The sequence below is a fragment of the Podarcis tiliguerta genome, assembly GCF_965153285.1.
Source record: "Podarcis tiliguerta genome assembly, chromosome: 9".
Taxonomy (NCBI): Eukaryota; Metazoa; Chordata; class Lepidosauria; order Squamata; family Lacertidae; genus Podarcis; species Podarcis tiliguerta.
The window spans coordinates 38,865,185-38,881,049 of record NC_139542.1 but is presented as its reverse complement, the minus strand read 5'-3'; the positions used below and the strand labels follow the sequence as shown (position 1 = coordinate 38,881,049).

General features: G+C 38.1%; 1 protein-coding gene across 6 annotated transcripts in view; it reads right to left on the bottom strand.

The window, feature by feature from the left end:
* Positions 1–772: 772 nt before the first annotated feature.
* The window catches only part of ARFIP1 (ARF interacting protein 1), a 41,810-nt gene continuing 26,717 nt past the window's right edge, over positions 773–15,865 (bottom strand). For all 6 annotated transcript variants that reach the window (XM_083457484.1, XM_083457479.1, XM_083457481.1 and 3 more), the window contains 4 exons: positions 13,433–13,654; positions 11,632–11,789; positions 9,000–9,174; positions 773–2,187 (listed from right to left, as the gene is read on the bottom strand). In XM_083457484.1, coding sequence (XP_083313610.1) covers positions 2,029–2,187; positions 9,000–9,174; positions 11,632–11,789; positions 13,433–13,654 — 714 coding nt within the window. In that variant the 3' untranslated portion in view covers positions 773–2,028. The remainder of the gene's footprint in view (positions 2,188–8,999; positions 9,175–11,631; positions 11,790–13,432; positions 13,655–15,865) is intronic.

The following is a 15,865-nucleotide window of genomic DNA, read 5'->3' as shown; positions in this document are numbered from 1 at the left end:
AGATGTCACGCACGAAGTTGAAACTTATGAAGGATTCCAACAGCACAGCACTGGGGCTGGAGGAAAGTATAAAATGATAAATGGGGCTAGGTACTTAAAAAAGAAAGGAAGAACTGTCATACCAAAGACTCAAGAATTACGGGGAGACAACTAAATCTACCCAGTTGACACACAAGTTTTGCTATGCTTGCTATACTGTCATCTTGAGAGTTAGCCATTTCACATTACCAGAGCTGTGGCCATGAGGATGTAAGCAGGGAAGAGACAGTTTAGAAAGTTTTTGTTTATATGTCAAGCAAATTTCTAGCCAACTAGTACAAAAGCCAGGATGATTGTTAACTTTGCTGTCAACATTTAAAAACATTCCAATACATGGAAACATATGAATACCACTTGTATTTAGAGGAGTTTTTTTAGGAACCACAGGCTCACCTTGTCTACCCCATTAGGTTTTTGTCCCATCTCCAACGTTCCAGCTGTAAGTCCACACAAGACAAAGCAACAGAACATGCTGTTTGAAGGAAAATGAACAAAGGGGGTGAAGAAGAGTACATTTCTGCTGCAGCCCTGCTTCCTCAAGAACATTTGCTTCCCTTCCTAGCAGTGGAGGAAAAAAGCCATTGGAGGAAAAAAGTTCCAGTCAGAAAGGCAGCTAATCATATCTTGTTTGTAGGGCTATGCCTAATAAAAGTATCCCCAAGGCTTAGCTGGAAGAAAAAGAAGGTTTGTGCAAATGTTAATCCACAAATCCCATGAAAGAAAGGAAACAGACTGCAGCAAACACCTTTAGTATGAAAACAAAGTTAACAATGGAGGCACATTCTGAGGAATGGTAACTTGGTAAAGTTATTGCAAGAGAAAAAATCCAATTGCAAAAAGTCATTGAACAGACAAGAATGTAATAAGGAATGATTTAAAATGTACTTGATACACACATTACATTAAGACTTAAACTAAACCATTTTAAGAAGCAACTGAATCATTTCAACATATAATACATAATTGTACAATCCATATAAACTGTGTTAAGTTATTTTAAGTACTTCATTTATATAAACACAAAAAGCAGTGGATAATGTGCAATTGAGGATGCTCCATAACAGTGAATTTTAAAAGGCTATAAGAGAACAGAAATGTATGTTTAATAAAGGTTACACTATTGATTGAGAAAAGAAACAATCAGTCATATTAGTCATGTGACATGGTCTGCCGTTCAACAGAAGCACACACAACCCAGACTGGCCTCAGACTGTCTCTTTAAAAAGTCATCAATCCAAAGAGGGTTTCTTACAGATTATGTACACTGGGTACAAAGTGTGTTGCAAAAGGCACTTCTGAATTTAAGGCAAGTAAAGGTATTTTTTTAATAGACATTTAAATATTAAAGAAGTAGGGCTATGGTCTGCTTCTCCAACAGTTCATCTTTACAATGCTAAAATGTGTTTTCAAAGCTTCAGACCAAGAGGGTAATTCTATATTTAGTGTTTCTGAACCACAAAATTGAATGATCCAACATTTTTTTAAAAAGCTATTTGCTGCAATTCCACGTATCAGCCAGCCACTGATATTTTGTGGATGTTGCTTGAAGGCCTTCCTTATATTATTACTCTGTAAAACATTTATTCTTTTAACACATTTACATGAAAAAAGAATCTTTAGAGAAGCTTAATACATTTATATAAAATATCTGATGTTGATACAAACCATGAGCATCTCCCTTTGAAAAAATTCTCATCTAGCCACCACAATTACCGGAGATCACGAACATCTTTGTCAGTGCAAATCTATATTTCCCTACTACAGAAAACCATCCACCCTCAAATACAAAAAAGATCTGTTTCTGAAATGGCAAGTTACATTTGGTTACATCCATCCACCCTCCCAAACTATTATAGTAATTATTATCAAGGGGGAAATTAAAGCTGCTTGTGCAAGTATCATTACAAACAGTCCTCCTTATACAAATTCATTGATTCTCATTAGGTGTACAATATTCTTGGTTGATCAAGGGATCTTCATGCTGTGGTCCTATTGCTGATCTTCAAGCCAGGATGGAGAATCTACTCCAGGCGTTTTCAATTTGATATGGAATAGTTTAAGAGTCTGTTCAAGCTGTTTTTGATTCCCCGCAAAGTATGCTGCAATGGCATTGTGGAACAGAACAAGCTGATTGTGCAATACTTTCACCTGTGGACAAGGATAAAGTTAAAGATGAAAAGGCATGTAATTGAATATCAAAAATGATCAGAGGTTAACCCCAAGGTGTTCCAGTTTTAAGAACAAACAAATAGTTTTCCAACATTCTTCACAGTTAAAAAGCTGTGCAGATGTGGAATCAGTAGCTGTTGATATGAGAGGAAAACAAGAGTGCAGTGTATGGAGGCAAAGAGAGTACCCCAAAATTTTGGAGCTTCAGAGTTTAAAAAATCCTAAATTCTTAAGCCACAGCACACCCTGGATTATGTCAAGTATCTTCCAACAAGCTACCATCATCAGGAGGTAGGCCAAACATTCTACATCTGCAGACATTCTTGAAAATGACAACAGCACAAAGTACATAATTCAAATGATGCTACATATAGATGAGTGGTTTTTAATTATAAATAACAAAAAAGGGGAATGGACTGCCACTTTCTTCACAGGACATTGCTGAAAAACACTTCAGCCAATATTCCAATCTAAGTGTCCAGGAGGGACAATGGACACCATTCAGGTGAAAACAGTAAGAATGAATTTCTATCAGATATGTCCAGAAGAGCAGAACAAATGCTGCAGATGACTGAATGGATGGAAATCCCTGAAGGAGACTAGTAAAATAAAAGTTGTGGACTTCTATAAGAGAGGCGTCTGCTTCATCTTTTCACATACATACTCAATTTTGATCCGTGGGTATTCTTAAAATTTAGCAGTACTATCATCCTTTTCTGTTATTATTTCACCTCTGCAAAATTGACTTTTGTTTCCTCCAGAACTACCTCCCTCCCCCCACACATCTTCTAGCTTAGGACAAAAACTTCCATGAATCTGATCCACAACTTATGCCATAATAAATTTGTTAGTTTTTGAAGTGTTACAAGTCTTTTTTTAGTTTTGCTACAACAGATAAACATGACTATCCCTCCAGAACAGGCATAGGCAAACTCGTCCCTCCAGATGTTTTGGGACTACAACTAGCTAACATCAGGGATGATGGGAGTTGTAGTCCCAAACATCTGGAGGGACGAGTTTGCCTATGCCTGCTCCAGAACGTCTGGAAATATGCTACATCCGTTAACTGTAGCAGTTACCATTTGGGCTCCCTGCAGCAACTTTTGCTACAAGGCAAACAAATACAATCTCAATTGATATTCCTTCCCTTTAATAAGCAAAAATATAGAGTAGCAATCTTGCAACACATCAAAATAAAAGCCAATGTGAAAAAAGGCATCAGTGCTGTATGGCAACTATTTGTTCATTGTTCACTTCTTCTACTATTCAGTCTTTTGGGTGTTAACAACTAAAGGCTGGGAAACCAGACTTCGTGGGTGAACTATGTGGGATGGACACACTTAAAATAATATGAACATCTGATTACAATACTCAGACAGCACACCTAGACATTGCTGTATTTTACTGACTAAACAGAATTTTAAAATCAAGTGTTTTGAGTTAGATTTATGTATTCGCTTATAATTCACAATACTTTTAATGGCAGCCCATAATAGTCAGCAATACTCATACATACCAATAGAGCAACAATGACGTAAAAGAAAGCATAAAAGCCCCCAAAATCGTATTCCAGACGTTGGAGGTCCTCCAGAACTGTTTTTTTGGGGTGCAGGGAAGGAGCAAAACTGAAAGTTCTGTAGTGCAAGCATAGGACGCTAAATGCACATCTATAAAACTAGCTTGTGTTCAAAATGTTCAGAACTGTTGAGAATATATGGGACAGAGCACATTTTTATGAATGTTGCTATAACTGTAGCTTTATCTTTTACTAATGCCATCATTAGAAGACAGTAAAGGCTTTTAAATGCATTTTTTAATTATTGAAGTAACCTCAAACTAAAAGATCTGTGTGCCATGCCACATATAGTTATTTAAGATGACAGATCTTCTGGAAGTTCTATTGTCCTGAAGTTTTAACACTTTACATTTATTTCTTGGAGATGCAGGTGCTTTAAAGGAGTGTATGGTATAGAACTCAGCAACATAAGGGAGAAAATTATAGGTCCCATGGCTCCCACACACCCTTCTAAGATCAACGCAGTGCAAAAACAGGATATTGCAAAACAATTATGTTCCCTCAAATCTTCCCATGAAGAAGTGGATTTCACTACAATCCAGAGGCCTGCAAAATTATTTTCAGGCAATTATTTATATTCCTATATTCCTCTATCTTTCAGTATCAAATATTTAAAGGCTTCTTCTTAGCCACAACTTTGAATCATTAGCTTTGAATCTCAAATAGCAGGTATGTCCCTGAGGAAAGCTGGGAGAAGGCTAAAATCCTGTCCCCTGAAATCTAGCTTTCTGTATGCTGTTACTGCTGATCAAATGATTGGCACCAACAGTGAGCATTCCTTGCCAAGGAACGATCGGAAGGACTTTAAGGCTCCCAATTGTTCCTTGGCTGCTACATTTCTACCAACCCCACATGATGTCAGGTGTGGTGCAGGAGGGCGTAGCTTGGGGAAAACAGCCATACTGGGATCCATACCAGGTCAAACTATGCCCACAGGCTGGAGATTCTCCATGCATGCTCTAAAGCAAAAGAAATTTTCTTGTGTGTATAGAAGAGAAGGAAGAGGGGACTGCTATGTCCAAAACTAATCCACAGACATAAGTAGTGCTTCATGGTTACAAATAGACAAAATCAAGAAGAGTGATTTCCAAGAGAAAATGCCCACCCCCCTAATTTGGGTGCCATAAATTCCTCTGACTTTTGCCTGCATGTGGCTCAAAACCAAGGGGAGCTTACCAGAATTTGCTGTTCCCCACAGTGAATAAATACTATATGAGGCACTTATGGAAGCACTAGTGTGCAAACAGAAGCATGCTGATCCTAGCAGGACCTTCCATCACTGCCACAGATTGCGTCATTGCAAAACTATTTACACCAGATGTGGATGACATTTCAGAATATTCTGCTACTCAAAATGTGCAGAGATCTATACAAGAGTGGATATTGTTGGTTACATTTAATAAGGTGCAATCTGTGCAAACATAGACTAGGCTAGAATAACAGGTAGTGCTACTAACTGTCAAAAGAGTTTTTGACATCTTACAGACACTTATCACTGCACATTGTCAGTACAGCTTTTTATTTTTTGTGAAGAGAGCAAAGATATCAATTTATCTTAACATTTGAATGGCTGCCAAACCTCCTTCCCCTTAGGGTGTCTATAGCTAATGAAGTCATTGTGACAGAATTCAAAGACAATCAACATAAGAATTATTGACCTTCAAATTACTATCCTTAGCAAATTTCTGAAAATGATGCAAAGGAGAAACCTGCAGCATTTCAAGTAAACTATCTGACAAATATTACAGAACTACATTCAGTCCATAGGATGAAGTCTCCACCTTCCCCTCCTTTCAACCCATGCACATCAGTCACAGCTTGCACACAGCTTCTGCCACTCATTTCCCTGTAAGGAGTCAACACAACAGGTATAAATATGGAACTCTCTTAGAAGTATATATATATGTACCTTCAATGTGGTAGGTACCAGATTGCTGCTTAACATGGTGCAAATAGAACTATTAACCAGTCAGATAGTGGTTCATTACAGAGTTGTCCTACTGCTTCAAACTAGCACTTTTAATTTAAATTAAGAGCATTTGCAGATGACTTGGTTTTGACATTGCAGGAGCCAGAGTCCAATGTGAAGAGGGTTTTAGAACTGATTCAAGAGTTTGGTCGATTAGCAGGTTTTAAACTCAACAAAACAAAAACTAAGGTTTTGACAAAGAATCTAACAGAAAAAGAGAAAGAAAGGTTTCAGAATGAGACAGGTTTGACAGTGGTGAAAAAAGTGAAATATCTGGGAATTATTATGACTTCAAAAAATGGGAACTTATATAAGGATAACTACGAAAAATGTTGGATGGAGATAAAAAAAGATCTAGATATATGGTCTAATCTAAAACTCTCACTGTTAGGTCGTATTGCTGTGATAAAGATGAATGTATTGCCAAAAATGTTATTTTTGTTCCAGACACTGCAGATTATTGATAAAATGGACTGTTTCAAGAAGTGGCAGAAAGATATATCCAGATTTGTCTGGCAGGGCAAAAAGCCAAGAATAAAATTTAAAATACTAACAGATGCAAAGGAAAGAGGAGGCTTCGCCCTGCCAGACTTGAAACTTTACTATGAAGCAGCAGCTTTTTGCTGGCTGAAAGAATGGCTACTTCTTGAAAACACAGATATACTGGACTTAGAAGGATTCAATAATGCGTTTGGGTGGCATGCTTACTTATGGTATGACAAGGTTAAAGTTCACAGAATGTTTAAGATTCACATTGTCAGGAAAGCATTGCTTAATGTATGGATTAGATATAAGGATTTTTTTGAAAACAAGACTCCAAGGTGGTTATCTCCGATGGAAGCAAAAGCAGTCAAAAAACTCAATATGGAGGCCAATTGGCCAAAATATTGGGAGATACTAGAACAAGATGGAGATAAATTGAAACTGCAGAGTTTTGACAAATTAAAAAGTAAAGTCCGTGATTGGCTCCATTATCATCAGATAATGGAGGCATATAAATTGGATAGAAAAATTGGCTTCCAGGTGGAAAAATCAAAATTGGAAACAGAATTGCTAGAACCCAAAACTAAGATATTGTCAAGAATGTATAATCTGCTGCTGAAATGGAATACACAGGATGAGGAAGTGAAATCAGTAATGATTAAATGGGCACAAGATGTGGGTCACAACATAATGCTAGCCGACTGGGAACGGTTATGGACCACTGGGTTAAAGTTTACGGCATGTAATGCCTTAAGAGAAAATATTATGAAAATGATATACAGATGGTACATAACACCAGTCAAACTAGCAAAAATTTATCATATGCCCGATAACAAATGTTGGAAATGTAAAGAAACTGAAGGTACCTTTTTTCACCTTTGGTGGACATGCCCAAGGATTAAGACCTTTTGGGAGATGATCTATAATGAACTGAAGAAAGTGTTTAAATACACATTCCCGAAGAAACCGGAGGCCTTTCTCCTGGGCATGGTCAATCAAGAGGTACGTATGAAAGACAGGATATTTTTTATGTACGCCACAACAGCAGCAAGAATACTTATTGCAAAGTATTGGAAGACACAAGAATTACCCACGCTGGAGGAATGGCAGATGAAAGTCATGGACTATATGGAATCCGCAGAAATGACTGGCAGAATCAGAGACCAGGGAGAAGAGACGGTGGAGGAAGATTGGAAGAAATTTAAAGACTATTTACAGAAACACTACAAGATTAATGAATGTTAAAATAACATCAGATTGAATGTATAAGGTTATTGGAGTAAAACTTTAAAGATTAGAAGACCCAACATCTTAAGTTCTAAGTACTGAATAAGCTATATTAAGACATTCAAATCAAGAAAGGAGGTTAAACATGACAGAGGGAAGGGATTTGTTGTTAAATTGTATGAATTGGAATACAGGGAAGGGAGACTCGGGGAAGTCAGAGAAACAAGTTAATGCAAGATCAATATGAAGATAAGATTGTTTTTATCTCTGTTGTCTGTTGTCTGTAGTATGTTATGTTTGTGTAATTCTGTATGTTTTTGGTGTACTGTTCGTTGTTTTTGTTTTGCTTTGTTGTTTTGTATGTAAAAACGAATAAAATATTTATAAAAACAAAAACAAAAAACAAACTAGCACTTTTAATCAGTGGGCTATTACACATGAAATAAATCTTTTGGGAGGTTTGCCTTTGCCCAATGCAGCTACTTGTCAAATAGAGAATAAAAAAAAGTCTTGGCCCCTTTTTGTATAGAAGTTCATTGTACTCCAATTCTGATAGCAATCGACACTACTTATATGTTAACAAGAATAGCTATAGCTGTTACATTCCACATATTTAGCCAAAATGACATATTTGGTCAGGAAACAGAGGTCTACTAATGGTAGTACTGAAACTGGAACTCAATGATATTGGCCAGCAAACACTGACCAACCACCCAAAATTACAGAGTTTGGTTTCCAAGTATACCCTAATGTCAGAAAGAGAAACATTCAGTTCATGTTCTGAGCTTTTCTCCAAAAACTGAAGCAAGTAAGCATACGTTAGATGACATCTCAAGCTTCAGATAAAAAATGAATTTGCAATCTAATTTGGAACTCAAAACAAAAGCAGTTCTAGGAAGGGAAGAGTGCTGGCAAAACTTATGCTTGCCAGGCAATAAAGCATTTTAATTTCACCAAATATGACAACTATTTCAGAACTGAGGGGGCTAATATCACCTCTAGAAGGTGTGTATGTGTCACACTTTCCCTTGCAGTAAAGCAGGACTGTTAACTGTTGTGGCTGCTCATTACATACTTCTGCTAGACTATCGATCAGTGGGTTGAAATTTATGTCCATGTCACTGTAGCTCAGCAGCCAAAATTACCAGCAGGGTTAGTGTTCCACTCCTCCCTTTACAGTGGTGAACTTTTATAATCAGTTGAGCCCTGATTTTATCTGTCTTCAAGGGCTCCAAGGGTCGTCATGAATAGTCAGGTACATTATCAACCCCTTGTTGGCAATATGGCACTGAAATAATTTTAAGGTGTCCTGCTACGCACAAACAAGAAAAACAAAAAGGAGTTAAGATAGAAAAAGAATCTGATTTAATGCTCTTACTCAAATCTATTCTAGTACTTACCTGCCAGAAGTTTAAATACTTTAGAAAAGAGACAGAAATAATCAAATTCAATAGACTTTGTGATCTAATATATAGTTGATAATGCAAAGTTGAATTTCAAGTATATAGCAAATTAGGAAGTAATGCAGTTCCTTACCTTGTTTTCCTCCAAAAACTTCAATTTAACTGATACATCATTGCGCATTTTGTCATATTTCTCCTTATGTATTTGGAATAGTTGTTGCGACTGCTCAATTTTTGGCAATGTGTTTGCATCTCGTGGGCCAAGATTCAGCTCCTCTAGATCTGTGCGATAAGCATCATATTCAATCCTGAGAAGAAGAAAGAATTAAAATGACCTGTGCATATTTGCATGGAGCAACAGAATCACATATAAGTCAGCCCCCCACTGCCCCGTTTTAAAGGCTTACATATCATCCCTGTCCACGCAAGTAACCCAGGTATCAGTTCTTGCAATCAGAAAAAGGGAACAAAGGCTCCCATTTGGGAATATGATATGGACCGAAGTACTCACAGAGTGATAACCAATAAGTCTGTCTGCTTACTCAACAGTAATCTATTGCTCTTCTTACACTACCCTGGGTCTCACCAATACATGTAACAGATGTTTTCAAAAGATTACAAATGTATGATAATATGGGGGAAGCTAAAATCTTTTATTTTGTCATCTGGAGCCTCTTACAAATAGTTCCACTTTCTGTGCCTGGTAGGAATTGGTTATAAATGAGCAGGGGAGATCAGATAGCATTCATATTGCAGGTTTCAACAATAATGCTCATGGGAGCATGCAGGGTATTTTGCAATATTGTTTGCTACAGAACACGGGTGGCAAACTTCTTTTGGCTTGATGAGCCAGATCTTTATCTGACCAAACCACATGGGCCAGCTTTGATAGTACAACCCATCTGTCAATCACCTGACTTCATTATGATTGCAGATGACTGGCAGGTGGGCTGTCCCACCCATGAAAGTCCATTGCACAGCACTTCCTAAGCACTCTACAGCCAGTTGGTTGTTGGGCACTTGGGAACCACGGTATGTGGGGCTTTGCTGCTCCTATAGCACCAAGCAGTCTGCCTTGAAACTGTTGCTAAAATGCAAAGAACAAGCTTCATTTAAACAGCGTTTCAATGCAAACCTTTGGTGCTGTATGAGCAAGGTGCACCCAACGAGTGGCGGGAGCGTACCTTTCTCCAGCAGAGGAAAAATCGATAGCACACTTTAAGCTCCCAATTATTACTTTGTAGGCATGTTGATACCTGCTCTAATGCCGGGTGTGGTTTAGGGGAAATGGCTCAGCAGGCCAAATAGAGAAGTCTAGGAGGTCAACTTTGGCCTGTGGGCTACAGGTTTCCCACCCTTGCTTTAGAATATTTTTTAGCAATAATGGATGGCATTTCCACCCTTGACTGATCTCCACCCTTCCCCTCATCAATGAGACTATAACACTCTATGAGGGAGATACTGACTTTTTAAAGACTTTGCGACTGGATGCCCCAGGAGTCATTTTGTTGGAGCAGAACTGCAGAAGAAGTGTGGAACCAGCTGTTGCTAATGACTGCCATCCACCCAGAGAGCTACAGAACCAGCAAGGCTGAGTCCCTCCTTCAAGTTTTCCTTTTGGAGTGCCTCTTGCATGGGTTTAATTGTCTGAAGGCCCTCTTTGGTGACAGAAAGGAGTACCAGGGAGGGGTGTGTTCAGTTCAATGCATTTTTGGGTGAGACAGAGCAATCCGGGTGAGAGCCAGATTGCTATCAGGAACAGCGAATCTCTGAGTGACAGATGGGTGGCAATGCGTAGTGTCATTTATGTGGTTCTGTCAGTGAATGGTTTCATTGTCTCCTGGTGCTTCTGCAGTACATTTTTGTTGAGTGGAAGGAGTGACGGGTGATAGCAGTTGTGATTGAGTGGGAGAGTGATTGTGTGTACTAGTGGATGTGTGTGCAGTACTGAATGAGTAGTAGGTGATGTATGATTTGTATAAATACAGGCAGAATGTGTGTGTGATGTGTACGTGTTAATGGGATAAGTGTTTCATTTTGTGAGTCGGAATGTGCCTTGGCAAGAGGGAGGCTGAACTCTATAAAGTAGCTTTGCTGCTTTTTTTCTGTTTTATGGCAGTGAATGATATGGTAATTTCTGAGTATTCATTGTATTGTATTGTACTGTAATTGTTATTTTGTAAACTGTATAGAGATTGTCTTCAGTACTGAGTGGTATATATTAAATGAGTAAGATAAAAATAAAGTCATTTACAAGCAAGTACTGGAAACTATGGCATAGCCAGATCTTTCTCTGAAATGTTCCCCACATCAACTCACACCCTAAAATAGATTAATTTCGAAGATGAACAGCAGCTTGCTTCTTCAGCAGTGGAAAAGGACCAGTAAGAAAAACTATGAAAAAAGCTGTAGCTGCATAATATGGTTTCCTGACATGCTTATAAATTTGTTTTTGGGATGCAGACCAAGAACTGGTGCACCAGTTGGGTAGTTTTCACCTGCCCTCCACATCCCTGTTTCCGTTTATGTCATGTCTTAAGCCAGAGGGCAGGGACTGCTTTGTTTGCTATTGATCTCATGTAAGCTGGTCAGGGAGGGCTTTCCATGTAAACAGCAGGGTAAAAATGCCTCAGACAGTATATTTGAATTTGTTTCTGTGGACAGTATGTCTTAATGATATCTAAACTCAAGATTCAATGAACAACTAGCCTATGTGTTAAAACTACATACTTCAGGAAGACATCAGATATTGTATAATCCATTACCTGGCACTTTCATATTGTTTCACGGTTATTAATGTGTCCTCAATAGTTTTGTTCACCAAAGTGTTCACACTAGCAATAAAAAAGTTAATTGCCCCAAGTAGAGTTTCACCGTTTTTAGCAAGAAGTTTCTGAGTATCTGCATTGTATCCAAATTCCTCCTGTTAAGAGATTGGAAATATAACAGTGTTTTTGAATGCTTAATTTTCCATTATTTATTAAATGCCAAATTATTGACACTATTCATAGTAATCAAGAGACTTCAAAGCCTTAAAATAGCCTGTGTTAGCTTACTGATTAGCTTCTCTCACAAAACTGAATTCTTCATTTGTAAGAACGTTATTCTATATGCTACAAGTCTATAATCATTTTAAAAGTGGAATGAATGGCTTTTCTATGGGTAAAAATTGTGGTGACCTGTTTGTACATAACACTACGATAATTGCATTAATCCATGACTTAGCTAATACGTGTAAACCATACCCAGTGGTTTTCTTATGGTTCATTTACTTCCAGCAAAGCATCATCTGAAGCCATGGTTTATTTTTAATTTATGAACTTGATTTGTTTTAATTATGGCTTAGTGTTATGCACAAACACTGAAGCATTCTTGGCTAGTTGGGCTACTGCATCCCAAATGCTCACCAAACTACAAAGGCACAAGTCAAAACCGGCTGGAAAACAAAGCAAGTTTTGGAGAAACAACTTACTGTTGTTTGATCATCTGTGGAATAACTCATGTTTGTATAAGAAACCATGGCTTAACATTACGCACAAATAGGTACAGCTTCTGCCCTAAATCAGCTTATTGCAGAAACTGAAATGAATGTGCAGAGATTAGCTAGAGTAGGCACGGGGAACCTCAGGCCTATGTGCCAGATTTGGTCTGCCAGGCCTCCCCACTTGGCTTGTGAAGCCATTTCCCAAAACCATGACCACATGCTTCACAACTGATGTCATGTGATGTTAGGTGTGGGGCACTTGGAGACATGGTTGGATCAGCTGCTTACACAGCCAACCCCTATGGAATGCAGGACCAAAATATCTGCACATCGGCTCTTGTCTGGCAAGTTCAATCCTGTGGGGCTCAAGTGCATGAGCCAGGTTCCCCCAGCCCCACCCCCGGAACTAGCTTGCATATTTGAACCCAGCAGAAATCAGGATGCATGAGGAGTTGAACCCTGCTGGGGATTTCAATGCGAACTCCCTTCATGGTCAGGGATACTTTTGCTCCATTTTAGCTGCAATTTCAGTTGTCCATCCCCTTTCTTTTCTCTAGGCAAGGAGATGGTTTCCATTGAAATACAGTGGTACCTCGGGTTATGTATGCTTCAGGTTACATACGCTTCAGGTTACATATGCTTCAGGTTACAGACTCTGCTAACCCAGAAATAGTACCTCAGGTTAAGAACTTTGCTTCAGGATGAGAACAGAAATCGCGCGACGACGGCGCAGCAGCAACAGAAGGCCCCATTAACTAAAGCGGTGCTTCAGGTTAAGAACAGTTTCAGGTTCTTAACGAATTAAGTACTTAACCTGAGGTACCACTGTAGTTGTAACATCAGGTGATCTGACAGGTGGGCAGGGCCCATGAAGCCAATTGTGATAAGTCAAAAAAGCTCCCCCGCCCCACTAAGCTAGAAAGCTAGTGATTAACATGCAAGGCAACAATTTATGCTGTTCTCATTTTTAAAATTATGCTATCTGTTATCAGGCAATTGTACTAAAAATTAGATTAAACAAATGGAGACATTTCCAACTTTCCTGAAACTTTACTATTTTTCTATTGCAATTAAATGCTTACATGGAGTTCTAATGATTTCAAACTCAAGTCTGCAAATGTATCTCCCAGCTGTCTTTGGGTATTCACCATCTGGAAAAGCTGTGTGGACAATGTTTGTGCCAATTTCAGGACATTCTCGTACTTCTTTTTGTTATCCCTCAGTATTTCTATTTGAGCTTCCAATTCCAGATCTACTGTTCGTGAGCCTCGACCCAGCTTCTCAGAGATAATCTGGCGAGTACACTAAAAAGTTTGCAAAACAAAGTATAAAATTACCATTTTCTTACAATCAGGCAGTATAAATATTTTGCTAAATAAATAAATAAAATACACCTAAGAAGCTTTCTTCACAATTCGTAGCCTGTTTAGGACTCCAAAAACAATATTAAAATACTGAGTGCACCACACTAGTGATTCAAATGTTGATCTAGAACTCTAAAAAGTAGATCTGTGATCCCTGTAGTATGTATTCCACTCACTTAACTCTGTGAAAAGCCAATTAGAGCAAGCTAGTACAATTCATACTGGTTCTGTATGCGAAAAAAGAACAAGTGTATTTTTCAGATTAAAGGGTAAAAGTGTCATTTTGGGTTACTGCTGCTATGTAGCCATTCGAGACTGAAAAAGCTCATTAAAAAGATTTCAATTCATCCTGAAAAATAGAGAGCAGATTTTAGTATTAGTCAATCTTCTGCCTGGGCTTAAGTAAATATGCTGTAACACACAAAGAAACTCACCAATATTCTGAATAGTAAACCAAGCACAGCGCCACAATGAAGTGTGAAGAAAAAAACCACTGCATTTTTTTAAAAGTTGCAGGAACTTTAATGAGGAATACTGTCCTCAGCAATTGATGAGGCAGCCAAACAGTGAGCAGATAAACAGAAAGCATGATCAAGAGCAAATACAGCAGCAAGTTTTGAAACAATCATAATTCTTAAAATTTTCCATCAACAAAAAAGATCAAACATGAAAGCACAGAATGATTTGGGATGCACATAATAGACTCTGGGAGCAGGGAGCCAATTCACTACCCTGCTTATAATTACCAAGTTCCATATGGACCAGTTGACACAACAATACAATTTCCTGATTCCGCATTGAAAGAAATTCTAACTTTCAATAGGTATACATGTAAATGGAAAAAAACAATGTGGAAGTCATGGATCACGGATACAGCCAGTTAGCCACTCCCATGTTGAAAGAGGCATTTATATACTGTAACTGCTGTGAATTAGAAAATGAGGGAGGGAATCTAAGCATGTGAGCCTAAACTTTGTTGAAATAATGCATACATATCAGCCTTAACATGCTATATCAACATGCAGAAGTGAGGGCAAGGTAACAGTCAGCCCATGGACACATTTTGTCACTCATTTATAAATGAGCTCATCTATAAATAGGTACATTAAGTTTCTCCATGTGAGGAGCACATACATATGGGAAAGATGTAATGTGTCTTTGAACTAGCTATTTGAGGAAGAAATCCTTAAATGGTTACTTATACTACATTTTCCTAAGCTGAAAAAGTTTGGCATCCTAGTGTATCCTTGGTGCCTAAAGTCGGAAACTATGGTGATGTCGCCAAGTTCTACGGACCTTCTTTGATGTGAGATTTTTGGAGTAATCAGGGAGTTTGTTTGGGCCATGGGTGAGAGCCAGGCGACTGAGAGGTGCTCAGGGAAGAAATGTGTCAGAAGAAGGAATTTATAGCAGTCTTTATTTATTAGTAAGCTATATGAATGGTTTCCCTGGTATTTTTGTAACGTTTGTTGCTGCTGTTTTAGTTTACTGTACACCGCTAAGATACATTTTTGTATATTAAGTGGTATACAAATGGTGTAAATAAATAAAATATCCTTCCCAGGTTTGGAAGAATACTTCCCGCTGCCTTTAGTATAATTATGCTAGTAAGAAAAAAACATAACTCAGAAGCAAAAAAATATAGCTTGTTTTCTATTTTAAGTACATATATAGTTGTGGCAGTATAAGCAGTCTTCATAGGTAGGGCAGTCTTGTCCTAGTAAACAACTGCGTATTCCAGATTAAAGGTGTGAATATTAATTTTACTGGGAATATGCTGCAAAATGACATAATAAATTATACACCCTAAGCACAAAACAGCACCATTAAAACACACACTGCCCCTTCTTTTGCAATCTAAAATCTACTGACTACATAATGAGCAGCACACATAACAATGAAATTCGAGATCTTATCGTGTGTAAATCTTACACACGTGTTGCATTTCTTGCCAATTTCAGCAGTTCTATTAGGAGATGACCAATTCAAATAACCCCAAAGCAATTACTTAATAGCCCACTTTATTAAGAAGTTCACACAGTACTCAAAATAATCTTGAAGAAGTAAATTTTAGAAAAACAAATTAGGTTCCTTATTACATGTCACTGTTCCAAAAGCCTCTCTTCATCCCAAGGGGTCACTGTAGCAGAA